The 22804-nt window shown below is 40.6% G+C and overlaps 1 protein-coding gene across 3 annotated transcripts in view; it reads right to left on the bottom strand.

The window, feature by feature from the left end:
- The window catches only part of map3k22 (mitogen-activated protein kinase kinase kinase 22), a 121967-nt gene that overhangs the window by 51783 nt on the left and 47380 nt on the right, over positions 1–22804 (bottom strand). For all 3 annotated transcript variants that reach the window (XM_043687909.2, XM_043687908.2, XM_043687907.2), the window contains exons 4-10: positions 21444–21484; positions 20433–20532; positions 17748–17861; positions 14657–14768; positions 9964–10097; positions 6537–6610; positions 1160–1221 (exon numbers count right to left, since the gene is read on the bottom strand). In XM_043687909.2, coding sequence (XP_043543844.1) covers positions 1160–1221; positions 6537–6610; positions 9964–10097; positions 14657–14768; positions 17748–17861; positions 20433–20532; positions 21444–21484 — 637 coding nt within the window. The remainder of the gene's footprint in view (positions 1–1159; positions 1222–6536; positions 6611–9963; positions 10098–14656; positions 14769–17747; positions 17862–20432; positions 20533–21443; positions 21485–22804) is intronic.

The raw sequence follows: 22804 nt of genomic DNA, 5'->3' as shown, positions 1-22804 counted from the left end.
GAAAAGCCAATCTGGTTCATTAGCATTTTTTATGAAAGATGATCCGTCACTTACATTTGGCCTGACCTACATGTGACCCCACACCAAAGTATTGTAGTTGACTTTTCACTGTTCACAGATATGGCATAAGAAGCCCCGCAGTTACATCAAACTGCTGAGAGAAAGTCAAAAAAGAATAAAAACAGGATATTTTCTACTCTAACTGTTCAGGCTTGTAATGACACACATCTGGAGCAGGTGGGACTTCCTGGCCCTGAAACATTACCACTGTGCCACAGAGATAGTATTATACACGACTGAAGCAGGTGGGACTTGAACCTAGGACCCCAGCTCAGATGTAAAGACACTATCAGTGCTCAAAAAGAGTCTTCCATTCCTCAGGCACATTTTAAGAAAAATACTTTCCACCACCAAATCACCAGTGGATACAAGTAAATGGAAAGTTTGTCAGGATCAATGTAATAACAACTTGGACATATTAAAGCATTACCTTAATCTAGAAAGTTATCTGGATCAGCCACCTAAAAGCTACTCTCCAAACTGCACAATATTTGATTGAAAATAGATCTTCATTTCCTCGTGTTGTTGAGTAAATTCCTGAAGTTCTCTCTCCAATAGCACTGTAGAACCTGATACCACAAAGACTGCAACAGTTCACAAAGGCAGCTCAACCACCACGATCTTGCAGATAATTTGAGACAGGCACAGAAACGTTGCCGGTAAGTAATCCTCTATTCAGATTCATTGGACAGTACCAATGCCACTGTTGGCCTGTCAAAGTTGATGCTCAGCTCATCACCTTTCAAATGCTTTAATTACAATCGTTTCAACATGGGGCATCATGTTATTGTACATGGATCACCACCATCACCTCTGTGTAAATGAATTACTCTTCGCCTCGACTATATTTTCTTCATTATCAACATATTTAAACACCCCATCCCAATAATGCAGGTCCTTCAGACAACCCATCTCAACCTTTTACACAAACCAACCTTCCCATCAACTGAGTATCTTACTGGTTCTCAAGTAACTACAGAGCGTTTTGTAACCTTACCCTACCTTAAAGTAAGGTACTGAAACATGTTCTCTCATATTAATTTTGATTTACCTTTTTGCAAGCCACAGTAACGGGAGGCAGTTCATATGAAATTCTTACCTTTGAAGTTGAAGCATTCATCGGTATAACTCTTTGCAACTCCAGGCTGGGTGAAGGATGGGCTATGAATTTTGAAAATAATGAAAGCATACAAAGAGTTTAGAAATCAAAATATTTGACTTCATGCCCTTAATTTACAGTAATTGACTGAAATTCTGTTATTATTTAATGCTTTTAAATCCTTGGTAAGAATTCATATGATGATTAGGTACTACCATCAAAGTGAAGTTACAATTGAATTTGAAATGTATTGCAAAGGATTTGCTCAAATAACCCAGTGACTGACTAACCCTTTGTGGGATGTGCGCTGATCTTTAATTGGCCTTGAACTGAGGCCTCGCTTGGGCCATTTCAGAGGATAGTTAAGGATTTTCCTGTTGCTGTGGGTGAGCAGTCACATGTACATGACCATGTACAGACAGCAGTTTTCCTTGATTTTATAATAATCAATGATAGTCTCTATAAGGGCGGTCATGACATATCTTCAAATTCCTATGATGTAGAAGTGCCAGTGGAAGGGGTGAACAAAGTTAAAAATCACACAACACCAGGTAATACTCCAACAGGTTTATTTGGAAGCACTATTTATTTCAGAGCACAGCCCCTCCATCAGATAGCTAGTGGGGCAGGATCACAGGACACAAATCTTATTATACACATCAATCAGTTAATCTGACTTAATAATTTCAGACTTTTGCAGCATGTAATTGGGAAGAAAGGAGTTCGAGAGAGAGAGAGAGAGAAATAGTAAAAAGCCTATCCAAGGTTCTCATTGTTTATTCCCGTCCAATGATTCATTACCAGAAAGTTACATGAGGACAAATGTGGACTCAACTGAAATATCCCACACCAGCTCCAATCTGTTGCCTATTGATTTGCTCCCTCATGAGGAAGGCCGTATGGTGATAACTGATACCACCTATGGAATCAAAGCAAGTCTTGAATCAATGCCTCCTGGTAGATGGAATAAGCATATAAATTGGTCCTAGGTGCTCTTCAGTACTGTATCACTGAGCCAGAGGGCCTCGGTTCAAATCCCACCTGTTGCCATGATGTGTCAGAAGATATCTGAACAGATTGAATAAAAATATCTAAAATTTGGTCCTTTTTGTCTTCTTTATTCAACCCTAAGAATATTTCTATTCTTATCCAACAACACCTCAAGGTAAGAGGAGGAACAGATAATACTGTGGACGACATTTTTTGGAGGCATGGATCTGGACTTCCCAACCAGCACATTGCACCTACAGTTTTTGACATTTGTGGAGAATTGCAGGGGGGGGGGGGGGGGGGGGGGGGAAGCTTCAAATTGCAGGTTTGCAGAGACAGCTGGCCATATAAAACATCACCAGGTATCTCTTAATTTTGCCGCCTAGGATGGGAAATCTGGTCCACATTAGAACTGTTAAGTGCATTTTTGCTAGGTAGAGGACCCTTTCGGTTGTAGTACTGGGACATTGTTAAGGGAGGTGCGATACGGTTGTGGGAGACAAAGCGTCCTTTGGTATTTTTAAAGGTAACCTGATTGTGCATAAACTAAATGGAACTGCCAAGGGAGTTGTCAGAAGCATCTGGTAAAAAGAGGAGAGGTGAGAATGACATCAAAGGCACTGAATGTAGCATCAAAGAGCTCCAGCAAACCTGGAGTCAGGGCAAACTCTGCACTGGCTGGGGTCATACATAGCACAAAGAAAGATGTAGTTATTGGAGGTCAGTCATCTCAGCTCCAGCATGTCACTGCAGGGGTTCCTCAGGATAGTGCCCTTGGCCCAACTATCTTCAGCTGCTTCATCTATGATCTTCCCTTCATCATACAATCAGGAGTCTTGAAAACCGTCCGTATTACATAATAGGAGTGTTGAAGGTCTTAAAACACATGAAGGTAGATTGGTAGGTACATGGACAGGAAGGATTTAAAGGGATATGGGCCAAATGCAGGCAAATGGGGCCAGTTCAATTTAGGAAACCTAGTCAGAATGGACAAGTTGGGGCAAAGGGTCTGTAGTCATGCTGTATGATCTATGTGAGGCTGATGACTGCGCATCATTTGCGAGCAAGAGCTGGACAACATCCAACTTTAGTGCCTCCCAAGTGCTAGGCAATGACCTTTTCCAACAAGAAAGAATCTAACCTGGATGAACAATAGCATTGCCATCACACAAACTATGAACGGACTGAAAGTTACCACTGACTAAAAACTGATCCAGACCAATCATATAAATACTGCAGCTCCAAGAGCAAGTCAGAGGCCAGGAACACTGCAGTGAGCAACTACCTCACCCAGTCTGACCACCATCTGCAAGTGTAGTGGAACACTTGATGGATATCGCTCCAACAACACTTAAGAAGGTTGACACAATCCAAGATAAAGCAGCCACTTGAATGACACCCCATCCACACACTTCATCACCAACTCACGTGGCAACCATGTGCACCAACTCATCAAGACTCCTCTAACAGTTCCTTCCAGAATTCCAACTTCCATCATCTCGAAGAACAAGGGCAGCAGCTGCATGGAACTGCCTCCCTGCAAAATGATCCCCCCCAAGGCATACACCACCCTGATGATACATTGCCGGTTTAAAATCCTAGAATTCTCCTACGCATCAAAGACTCCAGCATTTAAGAAGGCATCTCATCACCAACACCTCCAGGGCAATTATGGGTGACTGATCTTGATAGTGATGGCCACATTCCATCAACAAACAAAACAACTGTTGAAATGTCTGAAGATGAGGATGGAAGTTATGCTATCGCTGTACAGAACTTTGATTAGATCCTATCTGAATAGCTTCATTAAGTTCCAGTCACCACGTCCCAGAAATGATGCAGTGCCATTGGAAGTGAGAGAGATACGGCTTCATTAGAGCTGTCCTGGAGTTACGTGTTAAGGCAGAAGAACATCTGCATGAAATCTGCTTGAATATATAAAAGTGGTGAGCAAACATAAGTATTTAAGATGATTCAAAGACTTGATAGGCTAGACAAAAAAATGTTTTTCTTTCCAAGGAAGAATCCAAAATAAAGGGCTATTTCCATAAAATTGGAGATGATTTTAGACAGCATTCCTTCACACAAAGAATATGGGAAATCTTGAACCCCTTCACCAGAAAAAAAAACTGTTAAAGCTTATAGTCAAGTAAGGCTTATAGTCAAGGACATCAAAAGTTAGGAAACCAGGTGGGTTAATGGAGTTAACATACTGAGCAGCCATGATCTAAACAAATGGAACACATTCAAGGGATTGACAATCCCGTTTTCCAAAGAACAGAAGTCTGAGGACAGTACAGAGCCTGACAATCCGACATTTTTCCAGATGCAGTAGAAAATTCAATTTCCTGGCAACTAGAAACTATTCAAAGAGTCCATTAAAACTGGAGAATTCAGAAGATTCCACCTCAGTTAAGCTAATAATTACGCAGATGTTTAGAGGATGAAAAATCTAGACTAACTCATGGATAGCTTTAAACCGATTCTCTGACTCACTGATTAACAGCCTCCCCACCCCCAGCACCTCCCCTGACAATCATGTCCAGAACAGATCCTCCATCCCAACCTGACTGTGACAAACAGTCTTTAGAATATCCAGGACACTAACAAATATAAAAAATTAACATACCATTGAGAATAATAGCCTGGATTTTCCAATTGACCAGACTATTATTTCTGAAGCATATATGGAAACTGTACGTGGGGATCCTGTGGATTCCCACAACCCAACCACACCAACCACCTCCAGACCCGTTAGCCTCCTCTATTCCTGGGACCTGACACACACCAGTGACCAGACCCAAAGCCCAACCCTCTATGCCTGGGACCCAAAGTCATCCCAAAACCTAGGCCCTCCTCCCTGCCTTTGGACACAAATCCTTTATCCACACTCCGCACCCGAGCTTCCCTTTCTTCGCTTTGGAGATGATGACCCTTCCATAGCTGCTGGTGCCAAACTAATGTTCCCACACTGCTAGACCTGACCATGCCTGTCCAGTCACCAGATCTGACTCCCTCTGTTATGCTGACCCACTGCTGGGCATTTTCTCCACCACCCCCACCACTCCTGCCTCCCCAAGCCGCACCCCCCCCCTCGCCCACCAACTAGTATCACCCAACTACCCTGATATACCCTAAATACTCCATCATTTACCTGATCTCCTTGCCAAACTGCACTCTAGTATACTAGCCTGGCATCCTTCCCCCAGCACACTAACCCCTACCCCATGGTACCCTACCAACCTGGCACCCTACTAGCCTGGAACCCTTCTCACTTGCCATGCTGCCTTCCCAGCACTAGCCGCTCTCCTACTTTATGTATTTACCAATTCATAGCAGCTGTCAAAGTGAGTATCTGTGATACTGGATCTTTAACTTACAAGACACACCAACTGACTGCTTTGAGAAAAATGAGGGCAGGGTTTACCTTCCCCTGACTGTTCTATACGATGAAGGAACTGTCAGAATGTGCAAGTGCAGCTCTGATTATGGAAGGATCTTCTGCCAGAAACATGCAACCCTTCGATGTGTCAAAAGGAAAGAACAGAGTGACAACCTTTTCAAGTTAGCCTCTCCTCACAAAATACAGTGCAATGTTTCTACCCTCAATAAGTTTAGATAAACACAGCTTTCAATCCACTTAATCTTATCAGTGGTCAATGTCAGTCTTGAGCTGGCAAGTAGACTAGGTAAATGATGGAGTATTTAGGGTATATCACTGTAGTTGGGTGGGGGGGGAGAAAATGCCCAGTAGTGGGGCAGCATAGCAGAGGGAGTCAGATCTGGGGATTGAGCAGGTGTGGTCAGGTCTAGCAGTGTGGGAACATTGGTTTGGTTCCAGCAACTAGGGAAGGGGCATCATCTCCAGAGCGAAGAAGGGAAGCTAGGATACAGCATGCGGATAAAGGGTTTGTGTCCAAAGGCAGGGAGGAGATCTTCCGCCAGAAACATGCAACACTTTAATGTGTCAAAAGGAAGGAACAGAGTGACAACCTTTTCAAGTTAGCCTCTCCTCAGAAAATACAGTCCAATGTTTCTACCCTCAATAAATTTAGATGAACACAGCTTTTGATCGACTTGGTCTCATCAGTGCTCAATATCAGTCTTTTTTTTATATACAGGATTTAGTCCCAAATTGAACAGGTAGATACAACCTCAACTTAATGTTCTGTTCAAAGGATAGCACTTACAACAGTTCATCACTCCCTCAGTGTTATACGTTAGCATCAGCTGAAATTACAAATTTGATTGGGTTCTTGCAACTGATATGAACCAAGCTACGCAAGAGAATAGGAAGCAAAGCTCTTATCTCTTCTCTTAGTAAAGGACTATCCACAAATACATTGATATTGCTCAATCTTTTTTTTCCACAGCTGCAAGTGTCTACCTGTCTATTGATCTATCCAGCGACTGACAACTTCCAGATAGCGATGCCTCAGCACTGCTGAACGGATCCAAAACCTGTAGTTAAGAAGAATAGCAAACTTTGAAAAAAGCAAACTTTGTGAAACTGGAGTCAGAACAACTACAGAGTCCAAACAAAAGTCTGATTTCATACTATAACGTATGGGAATAAATGTAGAATCAAATGTCAACAGAAAATGGCTGTACCTTTTAACCTTGGAAAAAATCCAGTGAAATAAGAGGATGCAGCTGTGCAAATCTATACATTCCTTTCCAATAGATTAAGACCAGTGCCAATGCAATAGTAATATTCTTACCTTGCTTGAGTTACAGTTTCCCCACGGTGATTCTGCAAACAGTGGAGCTATAGCAACAAAACCCAGCAAACAAATGGTCTTCACTCGTGAGTAAGCCACTGCTTATTGCGTCATATCTCCTTAAAGTGGCACACACACACAAGCTACAGAGGTGCAGTGGATACTATCCCTGCTTCTCAATCAAGAGTTCTGAGTTTAAATTCTACCCCAGGACCTGATGGTCAAGGAAAGTTCATAACCCAGCCAGACAGGTAGATTATTCTGTCCAACACATGCCAATGGCAGACAATAAAAATGGATGAGATTCCTGACAGCTGTGTGATAAATAAAGGTTGGAGCCTCTACCAATACAATCTGTAGCTCCAGACATCATGTAGGCAAAAATGCAGGAAGCTACTGCTTCAGCCCACCTGAGTAATCTTTAAAAAAAAATACCCCATACTAGCTTGGAAACTATTCTAAACACCTGAAATGATAGCTTTTGCGCAGAGCAATCTCTGCCTTCCTCTTTGTTAGTGAAGTGTAAATAAAGTTCCATTCCTTAAATGATTGCCAGACTTTCAACATGTGCTACTCTTACTCAGTGCAGCACCTACCAGAAAGAAGAGGACAAGGATCGGCAGGAATTTGATGGATTGCTCCATGTGTACATCATATTCAGGTACAGTATAAGCAAATGTGCAGTAGTTAAATAATACATTTATACCTATTTGGCACTTGAGGTAAAATAGATGTGTGGTTTCAATTCTGTACTTTTTAAAATAGGTCAGAAAGTCATTTGGAACAGGGAACTCAAGGTATTATTTCCAAGAAAGCACATGACATCACTTGAATACCTCTGATGTAAATTAAATAAGTCAATATTAGCATATGAGGGAATAGGGTACTACAGGAAGGGGATCTTCAACAATCACCACCACCTTGGCTTCAAATAGGGATTACTATGTTGGAGATGACTAGATGATAGGCTTCGGCTCAGAACAATCAGGGAGATGAATAGATGAATAAAAGGGTTGAGTTGGAACATGGGAGAGTCCAAGCTGATGGGATTGACATGGACTACAATGAAGAAAAGAACTTGAAGGTTGAAATTTGGGGGTGGGGGAATGCACCTACAATAAAAGGTGAAGCCTGCATCTCTGTCTTGAATCAAGACCTTGGAGAGTCCCACCCAATGAGAGATGTTGGCCAACAAGAAGGAATAGCTCTTATGCTTAGAAGCCCCACATAGAAGGCCATGGTTGCTGATAGAAGACCAACTCCTGGAATCCTAGGAGTCACACTCCTACACTGCCCAAAGCGACAAGCTGCTGAGAGGTCATCAGCTTTTGGGAATGCTTCATGTTAATTCTGATCTCTGTCCACTTGAAGACAGCGGCTGGGGGGGTGGCGGGGGAGTGTGTGGGAGAGTTGATAATTGATTAATTTATTAACTAATGTCACATGTACCAAGAAACAGTGAAAAGTGTTGTTTTGTGTGCTATACAGGCAGATTGTACCATCGAAGCAGAACAGAATAGTGTTACAACCACAGAGAAGATGCGGAGAGAGATCAGAATTAATATTTGAGAAGTCAATTCAAAAGTCTGATAACAGTGAGGAAGAAACTGTTCTTGAATCTATTGGTAAGGATATTCAAACTTTTATATCTTGTGCCGACCAAAGAAAATGGAAGTGAATATAACCAGGGTAAACCAGGGTAGTAGGGGATTTTGATGATGTTGGTCGCTTTCCCAAGGCAGCAGGAAGTATAGGTGGAGTCAATGTATGGAAGGTTGGCTTGCGTGATGGACTGGGCTGTGCTCTTCACTCTCTTTCTTGCAGTCTTGGGAAGAACAGTTGCCACACCATGCTATGATGCATCCAGATAGGATGCTTTCTATGGTGCATCTATAAAAATTGCTAAGAGTCCTTGTGGACATGCTGAATTTCATTAGCCTTGTGAGAAAGTAGAAACATTGTTGTGCTTTCTTGACCGTCATTTCGACGTGGGTGGACCAGACATATTGTTGATCACGATTCCCAGGAACTTGATACTCTTGACCAACTTCACTTCAGCATCATTGATGCAGGCAGGAGTGTGCCTTCCGCCCCGTTTCCTGAAGCTAATGATCTGCTCCTTCATTTTGCTGAGGTTGATGGAGAGGCATGATGGGTGGAGGGCTATAAGTGGCACTTAATTGGTAACTCAAGGGCCTCAGGATGGACACCATGTGCCTTCCAGCAAAAGTATAATTCTGATAGAGGTGGAAAGGTGGTGGAATTTGACCATGGCACCTCCCCTACTAATTAGGTGCCCTTTTCAAACCAAACCTGCCACCTCACAGGGGCTGCATCTCTAGATTTCAGGGCCACCCTTGCCATGATTTTCCATTCAATGAAAAGAAACAATGGGTAATTGCCTAAATTTGTGCAGCCAAAACATCCAACTATAAACACAATTTCATTAAACTGGCACAATATTGTGAGTGAACAAGTATAAAAGAAGCTGGATTCAGATCAGATTAGAAAATCTTCATAAACTATTTACATTTCATCTGATTTTTCCTGCATTACACCACCACAAATTATGCATCACCTTCCATTTTAATGGGTGAATATTGATAATAAGTACATTTTTTTCCAAACTGGAAAGGAAAGGTCTGTTGAAAATGAGGTACTGCATCAGAACATCAATTTACCGTGAAACTGCAGGACAATTCATCCCCATGGAGCAGGGATAAGTTTTGTTTTACAGCTGTATGTAAAACAGGCAATACGGAATCAACAACTTTTTATACATTTGTTCCCAATTGTGTTTAATAGAAACTAATTTCAGCAGAAATGTATTAAAATCAGAGAGGAGTTCGTCTTAGGAACTGCCTGTTTTATACCATCAGCCAATGCCAACAATTCCAACATGATTTTCATCAAAATCCCTTCCTCAGAGTCTTTCTCAAACTATTAACTCAAGCATTTACCGCTTTAAGACAAGAGAATATTGAGGGTTTTTTTCCCTATTGCACCTAGAAATGTACTTTCACCAGGCATGATCAAGTATCTCCAACATCCTTATGTAACACCGAGCAATTCAGGAGGTGGAATGACCCTTACACTTTGTTCCAATGACTCTGGGATGAATTCTCCCTCGCTGTGGATACTGGCATAAGATCCTTGCCGTACAAACTGCTGCTGTCCATCAGGAACACTGCCGGGTGGAGGTGAGCTACGTCCCGTGTGTAGGGAACCTGTAGCAAGTAGAATGAATTAGAATACAAAGAGGAACTTACTTGACTTGAGGAAAGCTTTTGCAAGAAACAAAAAAAAATTTAGTTTCAAGATTTCCTTAGCAACACACATGCTCTTTAAATGGCTTATGTTAGAGATCTTAAGTTGGTTTGATGCGCAATGCACATTCACCAGACTGGCCCAGGTGAAACAGGCACTAGTCATCTCTCTAATAGAAGAGTAAGTCAGACTATGGTGACTTTACCTTACTTTAAGGGAGGCTGAAAGGACTAAATTATGTGGAAAGACCTGGCTATAGTCCATTAAGTATAAAAAAAAGGGTAAACGAATAGAAGTGTTTCAACTAATAAAAATTTTCAATAGGGTCAATAAAAAAATCTATTTCTTTAGTATGGAAACCAGGATAAAGTTGCAAAATCTTAAATCAGGGCAGGCTAAGTCAGCAATGAAATCACAAAGTTTTAAACAAAGGGTATTGGATATTTGTCACACTCTAAAAGACTATTGGTGCTAGGATAATTGAAATCTTCAAAAGCAAGACCAATAGATTTTGGCTATCAACAGGTATCAAGGATTTGATGGGCCGACTGCCTGCCCCTCTTCCGCGGTTATGTTAGAGCCCGGGTGTCCTTGGAGAAGGAGCACGCGGTGTCGACCAACACCCTGGAGTTGTTCAGGGAGAGGTGGGCGCCGCAGGGAGTGGAGTGCATCATTTCTCCCTCCAATTCTATTTTGATTTAGTCCCTACCCTCCCCTTCACTGTTTTGATCACACAGCACTGTCCCTTGATGTGAAGGGCAGTGCTTGTCACTGGCCACCCGGGTGTTTTCCTATCTTCCTGGTGGTGGAAATTGAATAAAGATTCGTGCACTTTGTCTTTCACTGTGATTCACGAAAAAAAAAATAAAAAAATCAAGGATTTGAGATGTAGATAGTTGAATGGCGCTGAGGTACCGATAAACCTTGATCTAAACAAACAGAGAAAGTGTGATAGGGAAAGTGGGCCTGGAGGAAGAACATCTCATCTTTCGCCTTGGGACCCTCCATCCACATAGGATCAATGTTGATTTCACCAGTTTCCTCATTTCCCCTCTCCCCCACCTTAACCCTCCAACTCAGCACTGTCCTCTTGAACTGTCCTACATGTCCATATTCCTTCCCACCTATCCGCTCCACCCTCTAAATCGACCTATCACCATCATTCCCCCCCCCCCCCAAACTTCATCTACCTATCACATTCCTAGCTATCTTCCCCCCAGCCCCACCCCCCTTCCATTTATTTCTCAGCCCCCTTGGCCCGCCCCTAATTCCTGATGAAGAGCTTATGCTCGAAACGTCAACTCTCTTGCTTCTTGGATACTCTCTCACCGGCTGTGCTTTTCCAGCACCACACACTTTCTAGTCTGTTCTAATGCACTGAAGTGAAGGTGAGAGGAGGCAGGCTCAGATTAAGATCATGGATGCTGTCTCTCATATCATAAATACTGTTGCTTCAGCTTAGCAGGAATGGTCACCGATACAAGAATCATTTAAAAAGCTGGAACAGGCAAAGGTAAGACTGATATTCACATTTTCTTACCCTCAATTTATTTAAACATTTATTTTCTGGTGAGGATATTACTGACAGAACTGTCACTGAATGGCCGTTTCTAGTTGCCCTTGCTCCTCTTTAAGACCTATTCGAAAACCTACATTAAATCCACATTAAACCTATCCTCCCTCTTTTTGCTGGGAATCTGCTTTAACTGTCCATTACTACTTTTCTAAGTGCCCAGAATTAATCAGTAATTTTAATGGACTTGTATTTTAAATATGCATTTTAAACCAAATAATCCACAAATAGAAACCTTGATTCTTTTCCTGTGAATGTAACACTTCCTCATATGAGAATCCTAAGAAATAATCTTTGCTTATCAGTAACAAGGCTTTCTGCTTGACACCAGCCTGATTAACCATTAAGGGAAATCTAGTAGCACATGACTTACTTCAGTCCTCCCCACCCAGACGTCTCGGAAGTACAAGGAGGTGGTACTACTCTATTGGACATTCCGTCTGTCTGATGAAACATTAAACAAGTGTAACATTTGTCCTCTCAGGTGCAACTAAAAGATCTGCTTCACTATTTCGAAGCAAAGCATGGGAATTATCCCTAGTATCCTGGTTTTAGTTTTTTTTATCATTTGACAAACACCTTAAAAAAACTAAATGCCTTGGGCATTTATCACATTGCTGTTTTTGGAACCTTGCTGTGTATAAATTGGAAACAGTATTTTCTACACTGCAACAGTGATTTCACTTCAAAAGCATTTCTGAAGCTTTGAAATATCCTGATGTTGTAAGAATGGTTTATATTTTCTTTCAAAGCAGACAATTTTACTGCTCAGAAACAGCACATAATATTCAGAACAGTTCATTTAAATGGTACTTTTTCTTATCCAAAAATAGAACTATTAAAGTGATCTTTTGTTAAGAGTTAAACCATGCTCTCAGTCATAAAAGTCAATGGCATTGCAATGTCAAGCCTGCGATCAGACTGACAAGGGTACACAGATTTCTGTGGGAACTGATTACAGGAAGTTAGCCGAAGCTGTTAATGTTGCAGGAAGCACATGATTAATAATAACGAACTCAAGTCAGTCTTCTGATAACACAAATGAGTCGTTGGCTTCAGACTCATTTGGAGGCTAAATTTGTTCATTTAAAATCGGATCTAGCACAGTCTAAGCTACAAACAGCAGCAATAAAATTCACATCTCTAGCAGTGACTTTGTTGGTAAATATACTGGGACCCAAGTGTACTTGTTCTGGAGGATTCTAGAGGAACCACTTGAAAGTTTACATGTGATTACCTATACAAAATCTTTAACAGCCTTGTTTGATGCCTCAGGCTCCCTCCCCACACAGCACTACTGCTACAAAAAGGTTAGAGCCAAAGCTGAAGACTTGTCATAATGGTCATTCCTGCTTCCTCAGCTTTAGTGAGGTTGACCAAATTTGAACATCAAGTGAGTGCACCAGCTTCCTAGAAAACGCAAGTAAGCCCTATCAGGAGAGACAGATGGAGGGTCAAGACAAGGCATTGATTGATGAAAATTTATTTTTGTAATTGTACCCCCACCTAACATAGGCTTCATTTCAACAGTTTTTTTTCAGATGGAGAGATGGGAATGAGGAGACAGAGAAACCAGTATTCACAAAGGACCCATGTACTGCCAAAAGTGCCCTTTCACTAAGTGCCCTTAATGAAGTTCTTTTAACTTCAACAGTCTAATTCCAGACATTTTTAATAACATGAATATCTGCAAAAGTCTGCATTCTTCTAGTCCCTTTGAGGTCATAAATATCCAAAAGCACTTTACAAATTGGGAATGGGCATCAAGTAGGTACAAGGTCAGAGGATGTCACAGAAAGTCTGGCTGAGTAGATTTGTTTTAGAATCATAGAATTATTTTGAGCAGATTTTTGCAAGTGGCAAGAGGTGTGATGAGGAAATGAGTTTCAGAGTCCAGAGTCTCGATAACCAATGAGAAAGGTATGCTGAGGTAGAAAAATGCAAGAATACCAAAACTGTGGGTTCTGAGTTTAACAAGATTTCTGAAATAGTGTGCAGTAAGGCCAGAAAGTGAGTTAAAACTACAGCAGTCAGGGTTACCTTGTTAATAATGGGTTGGCAAGGTTAGATTTATTTGGATACAGGAAAAATGTTAGGAAACAGGCATCAAAAATTTGGATGAGAATGAAAAATACAATTTACATTCATGAAAAATGGACTGAAAATTGCAGCTATGCCCAAACCAGTATACGGAGCGATACAACACAGAATGCGGGTTTGAATCTCTTTCTATTGAATTTGCAATATTATGTCATTTCAATCAGGTAAGGAAAAGAGAGGAAATCCATGATTGAGAAACTACTGTAACAGCAACAGCTTGAAGTTTTAGGACACCCCTCCCCAAAGATGTTTAATTATTTCCGTATGAAATTTCAAAGTGGATTTTGCAAGTATGCCGAGGAGAAGGTTGAGCATCTGTACTCAAGTTAAAGTTAAAAATTGGATAAAGACTTATCAGTAGGGATCAAGCTCTTGAAAGCTTTGACTCCTCATTGGAGTAAGGTTCCATGGTAATTTAATTCATTCCTGCACATGGCTGTTATTGATATGGAGGTAGACTGATTCACCACTTGGGAGTGAGGGGCAAGTTAAGCTCATCCCAATCTCGTCTATGAAGGACAACTTGATTTTCCACACCTTGACCCAAGACTACTGTGATGCATTGTATCAGCTTCTACCACTGTCACTTTGACTGGGATCAGGTAATCTAGAACAGATTACAAGCTATGTCAAAATACTGCAGATGCTGGCGATCAGAAACAAAAATAGGAAGTGCTGGAGAAACTCAGAGGGCTTAGCAGCATCTATGAAGAGAGTAACAGAGTTGATATTTCAAGTCAATATTGGACTATGTATCTCTCTCCACAGAGGATGCTGCGTTTCACCAATTTTTACTGTTTTATTTCAGAGAGTACTTATACAACAATATTGTATCAACTGCCTCACCTGTTGAGAGCTTCCGATGACGCTCACTCCCATTATACAATGATCCCAACAAGTCTCCCATAGATTTTGCCATTCTAATTTCCGGCAGCTTCTCTGTGGTTTTACAGTTCACCTGTCAGAATTACATAGAAATAAAATAAATACCACATTGTCTCTGGTTTATCAACTTTGCTGCTAAAACAAAGTGCCGATGACAGAAATCAAAGCAGACAGGAAATGCCGAGTAAGCCTATCAACATCTGAAAGACAGTTGACATTTTGGGTGAGGGCCCTTGCGATCTAATGAAGGATCTATTTCTGATCTTTTTTTTATTCAGATGAATACAGACACTCTGCCTAATTCAAGACTTTCTGTTTTTGTTGTTAAGTGCACGGACTTGGTGCTATTGCACATTTCTGTTCAAAACTCATTTGCAGATTTCAGCAGCTGTTTCAACAGTTGTTTCAACAGTTAAGTATTTGTGCTCAGAGGCACAGAGTCTGCAATATTACCTGTCTTTTTGCTAGCTTATTTACAAAAGAAAGTACACTTGAGTCACACAATTATTGAACCTGAAAGATACGTTCGGGAATAGTGATTGAGTGGAAATACTTTGCCCAATGGTGAAACAGAGATGGATTATCCACAAGAATACATTAGTGAAGAAGCCTAGAAGTTGATGGAGTGGGCAGACAGGCGGCAGATGAAGTTCAAAGCAGAGAATGTGAAAAGATGTATTTTGGTTGCCAGAACATGGACAGACAATATAACGTAACGGGAACAATTTTTAAAGGTTGAAGAAGCAGAGAGAACTAGATGTATATGTGCAGATGTCATTGTAGTTGGGAGAACACGTGGAAAGCGTAGATTATTGGGCTGTTGGGCTCTAATAAAAGGAGTCCAGACAGTAAGAGTAAGGAAATGGTGCTAAACTTCTACAGGGCACTTGTTAGACCTCAGTTGCATTTTTGTGCCCAGTTCTGGGTACCACACTATAGGAAGGAAGTGAAAACATTGGACAGAGTGTTTAACTAATTTATTGGAGTTCAGCTTATCCATCATCAAAAAGGACCAAGTCAGAAGTGTGATGGAACACTTGTTGGAGTGCAGCTCCAACAACACTTCAGTATCTTGACACCATTCAGGACAAAGCAGTCTGTTTGATTGGCACCACATTCACAAGCATCCATTTCCTCCACCACTAAAGCCCAGTAGCAGTAGTATATATAATCTATAACATGCACTGTGGAAATTTGCCTGTGACCCTTAGATTACACCTTCCAAATCCGAGACCACTTCTACCTAGAAGGACAAGTGCAGCTGATAAACGCAAACACCTGCAAATTTCCATCCAAGGCACTACCCATGCTCACTTGGAAACATATCACCGTTCCTTCACAATCGCCGAGTCAAAATCCTGGAATTTCCTGCCTAATGACATTGTGGATCGACCTACAATACATGGACTGCAGCAGTTCAAGAAGGCAGCTCACCATCACCTTCTGAAGGGCAGCTAGAGAAGGGCAATAAATGCTGACCAGCCAATGACTTCCACCTTCCAAGATAGAATTCTAACAAAAAGTAACTTGTGTTGTAGATAAAGGGGAAAATGTGTGAATGTATTGTTTTAAGATTTTTGAAAGCATTTGATAAGACGCCATATCAAAGGTTATTGTAGAAAATAAAAGCTCATGGGATAGGGCATAACATATTGGCATGGATAGAAGATTGGCTGGCTAACAGGAATTAGAAAGCAGGAATAGGCTAGCAGGAAGTTACGAGTAATGCCCCACAGAGATCAGTGCTGAGGCCTCAACTCTTTACAATTTATGTAAGTGATTTTGATGAAGAGATCAAAGATATGGTACCAGATTTGCTGATGACACAAAGGTAGGTTGGAAAATTAATTGTGAAAGGACATCAGAAGCCTGTGAAATGACATAAATAGGTAAAGTGAGTTAGCAAAGATCTGGAAAATGGAGTACAATGTTGGAAAGTGTGATATTATCCATTTTGGCAGAAAGAATAAAAAAAGCACATTATCTAATCAGTGAGAGGTTGCAGAACTCTTGAGATGTGTCAAGAACTTGGTGTACTACAGCATGACCCACCGAAGGTTCGTATGCAGGTACAAAGGTAATCAGGAAAGCTAACTGAATGTTTTGTTTTATTGTGAGGGTAATTCAATGTAAGAATAGTGAGGTTAATATTCAGTAACACAAGGCACTGGGGAGAACACACCTAAAGTATCATGTACAGTACTGATCACCGTACTTACAGAAGGATGTTAATGCATTGGAAGCAGTTCAAAGGTCTATTAGACTAGCACCCAGAATGAATGGGTTGCCTTCTGAGGAAAGACTAGACAAGCTAGGCCTGTATCTTCTGGAGTTTAGAAGAGTCAGAGGTGATGAAATTGAAAGATACAAGAGCTTGAGGGACTTGGCTGGGTGGATGTTGAAAGGATTTTTCATCTTGTGGGTGAATCTATAATTAGGAATCTATAACCAACACTAGACAGTCATTATGGCAGTCAAGGACAGGTCATGTCTAACCAATGTGATTCAGTTCTTTGACAAGGTAACACAGGCAGTGGATGAGGGTAGTGCTGTGGATGTTGGATCTCGAGAGAGGTCTGAAGTAGACGGAAAAGAGCTGTTTCTGGTAATAAAAGAACAAGTGTGAGAGGGCACAAATTAAAAGTAATTAACAGAAGTAGCAAATCTAATATATGAGAAACCTTTTCACACACGTGGTTTGCATCTGGAATGCACAGTCTGTAGGTACGGTGGAGGTTGGTTCAACAGAAGAATTTGAGAGGGACATTGGACCATTATTGAATACGGATAATGGGCAAAAATACAAGGATACGGCAGGAGAATGATAATGTCTCCAATGCTTATTTGTGTAGACTGTGCACCCAACACAACCACTTCTGAGAATAGTAAGATGTTAGGATTGTAATAGCAAGATGGTACGGTTGATCAACTTTCAGTTCCACCTGCCTGACTCACATGAAGAACGATGTTAGGTTTGATCAGCTAAACTTATCTAATAACTTTGACTTAAGAAAAGTATAGTTAAAGGTGCCTATTATACAAGGTAACTCACATGGCTGTTCTTTCGAGGCATAACCAAAATCCTCAGACTCTTCATATTAGAATTGAGATCCAAGTGCTCAACTGCTTTGTCCAATTCATTTTGGCATCGTAGTGGAGTGCGAAGCTGTATGGCAATTTATAAACACAATGTTCGTAGATTAGTACATAACTAGGAATTATTCAGTCTTGACTTTTTCTACTCTGTTTCTTCTGAGTCATTTTAAACAAACCTAAACTCCACAAGCATTTCATTAACTGAATCCTGAGCATTCCTAATTTAAAAAGGCACAAGCTTTTTGTCATGCATTCATCAGGACTGACACACAAGAAAACAAATGTAAAAAGGGATCCTATTATGTACAAAGTCACTTTTCTTCCCCCACAAAACATCTTATTATTCCTCCGATTGGCTCACTCCTTCCAAATGTATTGCCATGAAATCTTCATTTTTAGTCTGAGGAGGTGATGGCCAACTGGCAAAACTATGAATTCAGAATTCCAGAATGATATTCCAAGAACCTGGGTTTGAATTCGCCATGGCAGATGATGGAATATGAATTCAATTTTAAAATCTGAAATTAAGCATCTAATGATGATCATGAAAACGTTGTTGGGGAAAATATTGTTGGAAAAAACACAGTTGCTGCACTTACATCCTATCGGGAAGGAAACCTGCTGTCTTTACCTGACCTGGCCTATATGTGACACCAGATCCATAGTAATGGGGGTGATTCTCAATTGCCCTAAAAGTGATTAGGAATGGGCAATAAATGCTGGCCTATCAGCAATGCCTGCATCCCCTTAATAAATGTTTTAAAAATGCAAATTATTCACTTAATTTCCCCAATCCTTACCATTTATAACACCTTCACTCATTCAATCAACCTGCTCTTTTTGTTTCACCATTCAACTACTGCATGCTTGCACTTTGCAATGTCCTACTTGAGTTCCTCTGTCATATTAATGCTCAGCTCAACAACAAACCAAGCTCTTCAACCACCTTCTTCGTCACCTCCCATCATTATAGACGCAAGGTCCATCCTTCTTTAAAAAGGAATGTCCTTTAATTATGCACTCCGAGAATTTTAAAAATGAAGGTTAGCACAAATGGATCATCTGGCTTGAATATTTGTAAAGGTGGTTGTTAATGACAATAGCAGCAGAGGCCTGAACCTGAATGGTCTACTGCTGAGACGGGTGGATGGGGTAATGGGGATAGGTTATAATTTCCATATCAATGGCTCACAGAGGCAATTAGATGTGTTTCAGTGTAGATCCTTCAAGATAATCTGATTTTCACTCATAGGATTTCCAAAAGACAACTTGTGTACTTTAGACCTTGCAGGAAAAGGTCTAAAACTGCTTAAAACTGCTAAAAGTAAACCTTTGAAGAGTTATCCTTTTGGAAAGGTAAGGTACTTCTATGAGTAACTTTTGGGGAGATTGGATTCCCTTTAGGAGAGGAAAGCTCTTTTGGATTGTTAAAATTAGATATGAATGTTAATTTTTCATAAACGTATTGGCACTATCAAGTTTAATGGTACACTCAAGACAGTTGTCAAAAGGAGCTATCAACAAAGCTGTTGAAGGAATTATTCAAAGCAGCAGTCAAGCTATAGAGACACTTAAAACATTTGTCCTTTAATTATTTGGAAAACGCTGTCTGCAGTGTTCAAAGTATCAGTGCTTGCTATTTCAATCTGCCTGTCAACATAGGCCTGAGGGTTATCATTGTAGAATTTGCACTGATTTCACAACCTTCATTATCACAATGCTTCTCAGTTTACAGTTTGATTGACTCCAATTCTTGAATTTTAATACATGTTTTAATAAGTGATTTTATGACTATCTGAAGGAATTTAAATGTACTGAATGGATTATCAAGAGGAATGTGGTCTTTCCCTTTGCCTTTTTTTAAATCGCTTTGACAAAGTGCCAGTGCATCAAGGGATGCCTTCTTCCCAGTCTGTCTCCCCATTCAGCAGCCTCAGCAGTTTCTCACCTACTGTAACACCCAGACTGCATGGACTCACCCAGAGTGCATGGTTGCACAGCTGAGTGTTCTCTCCTGACATAGAAATAGAAATCCAGGCCAAGAGACACAAATACCAACTGACACCAAATGTTATTCCCAACACCAAGTTATCTAATTATGAGTTTTCAAACTCTTTCATACTGGGGCAGTCCACAAAGCTGAGCCTGTCACACCTACATCATTATGGCAAATCTGAAAGGCTCCTCCACTCAAAATCCTAAAGGCACAGAATCATATAGCACCAACGGTGGCACACCCTACCTAAGGTATCTGCCCTTGTCCTCCGCATTTTTTCATTCCCTCCTTCACTTTTATTTCTCCATGATTCGTGCTTCTCACTCATTTTGCATTTCTTTTTCTCTCTTAACTCTGCCAGCATTCTCTTTTTTTCCTGCCATCCCATTAACACCAGAACTGGCATACAGGGAAATTGCATAGCCACGTGGGAAATACAGGAGAGCAAACAGGACACTCAATCAGCCAGTGAGCCAAGACTTTAAGAACCAAAGAATGAAGTAAATATTTACAAACTGGCTGTTTCTAATGTTGGTTCGGAAATTCCTGACCATCCAATGGTTGCACAGTGACTGCTCCTACACTGTGCTTATTGTGCAAAAAAAAATCTAATAACTAACAAATTAATGAAGTAGAAAAACGTACCTCATTATTAATGAAGTGTAGCTCCATTTGCTGTCCAAAAGCATCGCTGACTTTTTGTAGCATATCTTTCAATTTCACTGGTCTAGAAAACTGCATGATCCTTTAAAAAATAAATTCCCAGATTATTTAAGTATTTCCAATTCCATCTAATCCCTTAATGATGAAGCAAGGGCCTCAAAGGACCTTGAGAAAATGTAAAATGGCTTTCACATCTATCAATGTTCTTTTCCTTCCTTTACTGGTATCTCAAACTGTTGGTTCCTTCCTGAAGATACCTTCCTGAAGAAGGGCTTATGCCTGAAACGTCGATTCTCCTGTTCCCTGGATGCTGCCTGACCTGCTGCGCTTTTCCAGCAACACATTTTCAGCTCTCAAACTGTTGCCCACACTTTTGGTCTTGGTCAAGTGGTCACCATCATGTGAACCAATACAATGAATGTTCACAAACTTTTTAAAGATCTTTTCCTACAGGTAGGAATTTTCCATTTCTGAATTGCAGATTATACACATTCCACAGTCAGAGTATTACTGTAGCATTTGTGCAGATCGCTACAGAGCCTAAGAGAGAGGGTGTAGGTAAGGAAATCACAGGTATTTCCAATCCTGCCTTCATTAATATCCAGCCCATGTAAATTCTTACCAGTAAGGAACTACTTTTGGTGCTAAGTCTGGTTAATTTGCATGTACATCGTCTCCCTGTCTTCATTAGCTTCCCTCCACAAACCAACACTGGCCCAGAATAGGGATACAGAGGTGAATAATAGATCTCCCACTGCGATTCCAGTTAAGGTCAACCAATTCAACTTTGAATCTAGTAGGTGCATATTCAGGGCCAGACCAAGCAATATATGCACTAGCATTAGAGGAAACATTCTTTTATAATTAATTTCTTGCATAACTTTGTTCATTGATTAACTTCTACAAGTTTCCATTGAAAATGCCAAACCAATAAATACATGCATAAACGGTTCTGGTCAAAGACATGTTAAATAAACTAAAAATATAACTTGCCTTTTTTCTCCTTCATGCTCAAACTTGATCCTTACCTCATTCTACAAAAACAGAGAAATGACTATCAGAACTAAAACAGCACAAACAAAACACAAACAAAATCAAAGTTGCAAATGTGTTGGGAGACATCAGATTTAACAACTGAGCATTTGGAAAATGATGGCAGGAACATAAGAGTCAGCATGGATTTATAAAAGGGAAATCATGCTTGCCAAATCTATCAGAATTCTTAGAGGATGTAACTCATAGAATTGATATGGGGAAGTCAGTGGATGTGGTTTACTTGGAAGGCGTTCAGAGCTTTCAGGAAACTTTTACAAAGTCTCACATAAGAGATTAATGTATAAAATTAAAACATATGGGACTGGGATAGTGTATTGAAATGGATCAAACATTGGTTGGCACACATTAGAGAAAAAGTAGGCATAAAAGGGTAAATGTTTGAATGGCAGGTAATGACTATAAGGATCAGTACTAGGGAGGACCCTGGCTTTCCACAATGTATATTAATAATTTACATGAGGGAACTAAGTGTAATATCTCAAAGTTTACAGACAACGAAACTGCTGGGAAGGTTAACTGTGAGGATGCAGAGATGCTTCAATGAGTTGGACAAGATGAGTGAGTGAGCAAATGCATGGAAGAAGCAGTATAATGTAGATAAATGTGAGGTTATCCAATTGAAAGCAAAATCAGAAGGCAGAGTTATTATCTGAATTGCTATAAATTAAGAGTGGGGAATGTGTAACAAAAGTCAAAGCTCAAAACTTAACTCTCCTGCTCGTCAGATGCAGCCTGACTGGCTGTGCTTTCCCAGCACCATACTCTTCGACTTTGATCTCTTGCATCTGCAGTTCTCACTTTCTACAACGTGCAACAAGGCTTGAGTGTCCTCATACACCAATTCTTGAAGATAAACATGCAAGTGTAGCAGGTGGTAAAGAAGGCAATCTGTATATGTTGGCCTTCATGGCAAGTTGATTCAAGTATAGGAGCAGGGATGTCTTGCTGTAATTATCAGGGTGTTGGGGAGATCACACATGTAACTTTGAGAGTAGTTTTGGTCACTTTATGAGGGACAATGTTCTGGTATAGAGGGAGTGCAGTGAAGGGTGACAAGACTGATTCCTGGGATGGCAGGACCTGAGGAGAGATTCAATCAAGTAGTACTTTAACTGCTGGAGTTCAGAAAGAAAGAGGGGGAAATCTCTTAGAAAGCTATAAAAATCTAACAGGGCTAGATAATTGATTGCAGGAAGGATGCTCCTGATGATGGGGAAATCGAGAACCAGAGGTCACAGTCTGAGAATATAGGCTAAACCATTTAGGACTGAGGCAAGGAGAAATTTTTTCACCCAGAC

This window comes from Chiloscyllium plagiosum, unplaced genomic scaffold (genome assembly GCF_037043375.1).
Source record: "Chiloscyllium plagiosum isolate Xiang-an unplaced genomic scaffold, Cpla_swu_hap1 HiC_scaffold_4, whole genome shotgun sequence".
NCBI lineage: Eukaryota > Metazoa > Chordata > Chondrichthyes > Orectolobiformes > Hemiscylliidae > Chiloscyllium > Chiloscyllium plagiosum.
This window is presented reverse-complemented; position numbering and strand designations above follow the sequence as displayed.